A 5,983-nucleotide genomic window follows, 5' to 3' on the forward strand; every position below is an offset into this window, starting at 1 on the left:
TAAGACAAAAAAATGGACATTTTTGCAAAATTGTTATTGGCGAATAAAATTTTGACACATAACCTGCCATATTTATTTCAAAAATATACATGTTAAATCACAATAAATGCTATATTTTTTGTTGACTCAGAAATGTCGAGAACGAAATTTTCAAATGTAAATAAATGTCATGTTCAAAATAAAATGTAATTCTAGACAAATGAAACGATGTTCAAATGTCGAGAATGTCTTCGTGTCACGGAGACGTGATTTTTTCATTTTTTTTTAATGAAACGGTATTCAAATGTCGAGAATGACATATGTAGTATCGAGAATGTCTCTGTGACATGGAGGCAAATGTTGAGAATGTCTCCGTGATACGGAGACGTGATTTTTTCTTTTTTTTTTAATGAAACAATGTTCAAATGTCGAGAATGATATATGTAATGTCGAGAATGTCTCCGTGACACGGAGGCACTTGTCTCCGTGTTACGGAGACGTGATTTTTTTGTTTTTTTTTAAAGTATCATATTTTTTGTTTTCACGTTATTTTTTTAAAGTATTATATTGGATCAATCACACCTACAAAATGGAACTCAAAAGCAGGTTTGGCTAAAACTAAAATAAGTTCAATTTAATTTTTTATTTTTCAAATATTGTTGTCTATTGTTTTATACTGTATCGTCCACTGTTAATATCCAATATTTTCCTCAACAAATAATGAAGAAACAAACTCTAAAATAATCAAATGCCATAATGTCTCTATCTAAGGGCATAATAGACAAATTGACACTAAATTTAAATAAGTGGACACTTTTCAACTCATACCCTTATATTGGACATTCTTGAAAATGCCTCATATTTATATAGGTAATATCATCATTGTCTTTGCGATATTGGATCAATCACACCTACAAAATGGAACTCAAAAGCAGGTTTGGATAAAACTAAAATAAGTTCAATTTAATTTTTTATTTTTCAAATATTGTTGTCTATTGTTTTATACTGTATCGTCCACTGTTAATATCCAATATTTTCCTCAACAAATAATGAAGAAACAAACTCTAAAATAATCAAATGCCATAATGTCTCTATCAAATAAGAGTAACAAGCCAACACGCCCTTCAGGGGGTGGCCAAGTTGGTAGAGTATGTGAGCGCGGAGACTTTTCATTACGAATTCGATTTTCCCTACCAACGCTTTTCTCAATCGAATTTGTTGTACCAGGGCTTGCCTAATGCGATTTACCTGATTGACGTGGTTTGCAAGCTATTACGTCAGCTCAAGAATTTACCCAATGCACACCCGAAGGATAGTGACTTTCAATTCCCTCGTAAAAATAATAAAATAATAAAAAAAATAAAATTTATAACAAGCCAACACTAACTAAAATTTAATAACATAATCTTTTATATTATTCGATCACTAGAGTTTGTTATAGAACAATGAAAACACAACACCGTGGCAATACAATTCTCAACTTCTAGCTCCTTTATTAGTCCTAATCGAACGGTTGTAAATCCTCCTGAGGTTATTCCGCCATCGCTGAAACTGAACAATTAGGCCATATTTTATTTATTTGTTTAGGTGGTTTTTGTTTGAGCGTGGGATTATGCTCAAAGAAATTGGATGGCCTTAGCTCAAAACCACTGCTCAGAGTTGGCATAATAGGAAAATGTTCTTGGTATGGAACATGGTGAAACCCTAATGTGTACCATAAAACAATGTCCCTGTTCTCGATTTCCCTGTTCCTGCATCATAAGATTTGCGACTCGTTAAACCTAGTTAGATTAAACTACGTTAGACGTGACTAAGAAAGAAAACATTGTTACAGACACTAGTGAAATTTCGTTCTACAATTGAGTTGCTAAATTTAAATGTTGGTTTATGATTTGACAATTCCCTCCATATTTGTAAATTTGACTAGAAATAATTAGACTGCCACGTCATCTTTTTGTTAGTCAAATTAACAGAAATAGATAGAGTGACCAAATTGTAACAAAGTTGAAGTTTAAGAACCAATTTTAAACAAAATAAATTTAATTAACCGACGCGAAATTTCGCTTAAAAGATCAATTTTTCGACTCTAAAAGTTAAAATCTTATTCGTTGTAACTAAGTGTGAAACCCAAACATGACATGCTGGACTAGTAATATAGTGCAATACCTTAGGCTCCATGTTGCCAAAGTGTCATCTCCTCTGCTTTGATCTGTATATAATCCTGCAGCCCATTTCTCAGATTTATTATATGGTGTAACCCACACATTATACTTGGTAAATGCAGCCCGGATTTGTGGATAATCATCATCCATCAACAGAGAACCTGCCACTGATTGAGGTATCAAACGGTAGCCAACACAATTCCCTAACTTAGTCTTCTTGTTCGGGTTCACGACCAATAGCTCGGCTGCTTCCGAACCAAGCTGAATCCTTGCATCAGACTCGGTTTTGACGGTTTTGCTGTTAACAGTCCAATAGCTCGTCCTCTTTGATTTGTTAGCACGCATCGTCTGCAGTTTTTTCTTGACAAACGAATTCGCATCTCCATCCACGTCTAAATCGAGGTGGAACGCGAGGAAGTGATCATGGTGAGCTCCAATAGTATTCTCTGCTACTAAAGTACCGTAAACTTCCTCTTGTATCTGATCCTTATGAGTATATACTGATCCCTTCACTTCAAGCATGCCCGTCATTCCAACCTTAGAAAATGCAATTCGATTATCATAGTAAGATCTTAGAAATAGTACAAATAATTATTTAGCTCTTCTATTATGATGATTCCCTAAAAATGGTATAATGTGACTGCTCCCAAGTTAATACCATCTACCCCCAATAAAGTGTTGTAGCGTGTAAAACAAGCAGGATATGCTGTAAAACTTGAAGCAATAAAGCAAATAATTTGGTTTCTGATAATTGATTATTTTACTCACAGTGACTTTAATTGTGCCAGTTTGCTTGAATTCCCAATCAACAATGTAGTCATAGTTCCCTAAAGTGGATACCGTTCTTACAACCAGGTTCACTTCTGGTCTGACTTCCCTTATCTGTATAACAAGCTAGTTTAAGAATCAATCTTAATTTAAAACATCAAAAATGAAACAATTGTACAACATAGGTCTAAGTGTCTAACCACTTTCCCCAAGATCTCAGTTTCCGTGTGGCGCCACATTATATCTCCAGAGTATCGTTCAAATATGCAAAGCACATTTGATATCTTTCCCGGTGTTCCATCGTGTCCAGAGAAGTATCCATCCATAAATACTGCATTTTCCGGGCAATCTCTTAATGGTTCGAGTGGCACAGCACATAGACCAAATCCATATTCACCTGCATCAAAGAAAATCCTAAAGTACCATTCTTCGGTAAGGTCCATGTATGGCACGACCAGTTCTGATATAAATCCTCTATACATCACACGACGTTTCTCATCCTTCTCGGGATCATAGATTGATGCTAATGATATTACTAGGCCGGCTCTCATGTCAAAGGCTAGATGGAACTCCCAATTAGCCCACCTAAATTATTCACAACTAACAGAAAAAATGTTAGCCATCAATATTAGATCACAAACAGAGTAAGAAAATTTATTTGTATGCACAAGAACACACGAAGATTTCCAATTATATGTAGGATTTTTGTCAATTACTAGGTTGTCCACTCGAAATCAAGAAATGTGCAAGTCCCCTCTCTATGTTGTTCTATGAATACTGATAATTGAATTTATTTTCTCGCTTGACATAATCTGATTGTTTCCTCAGTTGTTTAGCAATGAGGACAAGATAGTATTAGACAAGTGGAATATTACAAGCCTTTTAAGTTTAATGACTTTTACCTTACTATATGTCCATCAATACTGAAACTTGGACCATCTGGTTGTCTCTATGTTGTTCTATGAATACTGATAATTGAATTTATTTTCTCGCTTGACATAATCTGATTGTTTCCTCAGTTGTTTAGCAATGAGGACAAGATAGTATTAGACAAGTGGAATATTACAAGCCTTTTAAGTTTAATGACTTTTACCTTACTATATGTCCATCAATACTGAAACTTGGACCATCTGGTTGTAACATAGTAATACTTTTCAACTTTGAATCAAGCGGAGGCTTCTGCATTTCTTCTCTGTATTCAGTGCCTTCAGCTTTTGGGACTGGAACCGTTATCCGATCACGATAGGCGATGACTTTCATTTGGTCAAGATCAACTGTCGCTGTAATTCCCTCTATAGGTCTCATGTACAAGTTAACAGTGCCATCTAAGTAATAGCACATAACTCTAACAATCCTATTACTCCTTTTCTCCCCATACCATCCAACAGTGAAAGGGAAGCCAACAACTTCTTCAATCTTAAGCCCTCGTTTCTTGATCGAGTCAACTAATGGAGCATACGCTATTGCTAACTTGCTAGCTGCTGTTTGCTCTTCAAAGCTTAGTATGGGGTAGCCATGTCCATTGTAGACTTTATCTAGTACAATCGAATTACTCGATAAGTCGATGATGATTTCATGGGATTTTAGATCGATCCGGGCTAAAATAATTGCTCGACGACTCAGATTTTCATCACAATTCGATTGCCATGAGAGGAATAGTGATTTGTCTGGCTCGTCTAAGCCTACATAGTGGAAGGACACATTATGTTGAGAGGAGGGGTAGGATTTTTTTACTATAGTTTGGACTTGGATGAGTTCAAATTGAGTGAGAGTGTCTAGCGGATGGTTTTTTTGAGCTGATAGAAGGGATAATATGCAGAAGAAGGAGAGAAACAATAGGAGATTTCTGAGAACTCAAAACATGGCTATTGCCCTTTGTAAAATATCTCTCATGGGGTTTTGTTTTCATTTAGTCTCATTTATATAATAATGGACACTTGCAGGTTTGTATCATTTTCAGGATACATAATCGAAAAAGAAAATTCAGTGCATTGCTTTTGATAGAATTTTGTTAGCCGTTACATGTTAATTTGGACCATTGAAAATTTTGATTTTGTAACAGTGATTTTTTAAAATTATTTTATTAAGATAACGTGTAATTGAAAATAAATTTGAAGAAAAATGAACAATTAAAAAAAGTTGTTCTATCACTGTATAAACTCTTTTTGTCACGTCTCCATGCTGGGATCCAGTTGTAATGGGCGACATTTACTGAAGGCGTTTAACAATCTTATTTGTGTTTATTTTATCTTATCTTAAAATTTTTTTAATTCAACATCTTATCTTTTGTAGTTTTCTTTCGAAATTCCAATGATTGAAAATTCATATCGGCATGGCTGGTTCAATCAGAGAAACCGTGAATCTGTCTAGTAATTATTCGGTTGTCACCGGGTATTCAATAATATAGAAATCGGTAAGAATCCGGTAAAATAATCGGTTTGACCTGAAATCCATGAATCGGACATGGTTTTTACGAGTTTTTCTGGATGCAGTGTTAAACCCAAAAAAAAAAAAAAAAAAGGCCATAGATAAAGGATCTGAAGACGAAGCTTTCCTGACATGCCAAGTTATGTGAAAGATTGTTTAGGTAGGTTTGAGTAATGACATTGGCCCGCTGCTACAGTAAGGGACATGTGAGTTCCCTGTACTTGGGGCTTTTTTGCATTTTTAAATGAGGTGAGTCCCGCACACGTGAATAGCATGTAAAAGGCCTGTAAATCCCCATCCTAGCATACTAGAATTATTCTTTAGTTTATGTAATGAAATGATTAATTAAAAATAATTAGCATACGTTAAAAATTCTTATATTTAGTATTAATATCTTAAAAGCATATATTTATATAGTAATTTATATTTTTTAAATAGTATATGCCCTTGCTTGATTTCCATTTTGGGGGAAACAATATATTTTGAATAGTAGAGTGATGAATAATATGTGGTTAAAAATTAAAGAAAAATTTTGAATTTGCGTGTAATATTGTTTTATTGAAAAATGTCTAGTTGAAAATGAGTTTTGAAATGATGAATTTTTAGAAGAGTATGAATCAAACAAGGGCTATATATATATATATATA

General features: G+C 34.3%; 1 protein-coding gene across 2 annotated transcripts; it reads right to left on the minus strand.

Annotated features, from left to right (window-relative positions):
• Positions 1 to 1,366: 1,366 nt before the first annotated feature.
• On the minus strand, positions 1,367 to 4,805 carry LOC111393543 (primary amine oxidase-like). Of its 2 annotated transcripts, none has more exons than XM_023019120.1 (5): positions 4,003 to 4,805; positions 3,110 to 3,494; positions 2,910 to 3,023; positions 2,146 to 2,678; positions 1,367 to 1,730 (listed from the first exon to the last, which is right to left on the minus strand). In XM_023019120.1, the coding sequence occupies exons 1-5, from the start codon at positions 4,248 to 4,250 to the stop codon at positions 1,511 to 1,513; spliced, it is 1,500 nt and encodes a 499-aa protein (XP_022874888.1). In that variant the 5' UTR covers positions 4,251 to 4,805; the 3' UTR covers positions 1,367 to 1,510. The 2 variants fall into 2 exon arrangements, with proteins under 2 accessions (XP_022874888.1, XP_022874889.1); XM_023019121.1 differs by having other exon boundaries at positions 3,110 to 3,509; positions 4,003 to 4,069.
• Positions 4,806 to 5,983: the final 1,178 nt, after the last annotated feature.

The sequence above is a fragment of the Olea europaea genome, chromosome 4 (genome assembly GCF_002742605.1).
Source record: "Olea europaea var. sylvestris chromosome 4, O_europaea_v1, whole genome shotgun sequence".
In the NCBI taxonomy this organism is placed as follows: Eukaryota; Viridiplantae; Streptophyta; class Magnoliopsida; order Lamiales; family Oleaceae; genus Olea; species Olea europaea.

Excerpts from the sequence above, each read along its gene's own strand:
- LOC111393543 (XM_023019120.1), bottom strand. The coding sequence starts at position 4,250 with ATGTGCTATTACTTAGATGGCACTGTTAACTTGTACATGAGACCTATA. Across the intron at positions 3,024-3,109 it reads CTGAGATCTTGGGGAAAGTG|ATAAGGGAAGTCAGACCAGA; the intron begins GTTAGACACTTA and ends CTTGTTATACAG. Across the intron at positions 1,731-2,145 it reads TTGGCAACATGGAGCCTAAG|GAACAGGGAAATCGAGAACA; the intron begins GTATTGCACTAT and ends CTTATGATGCAG.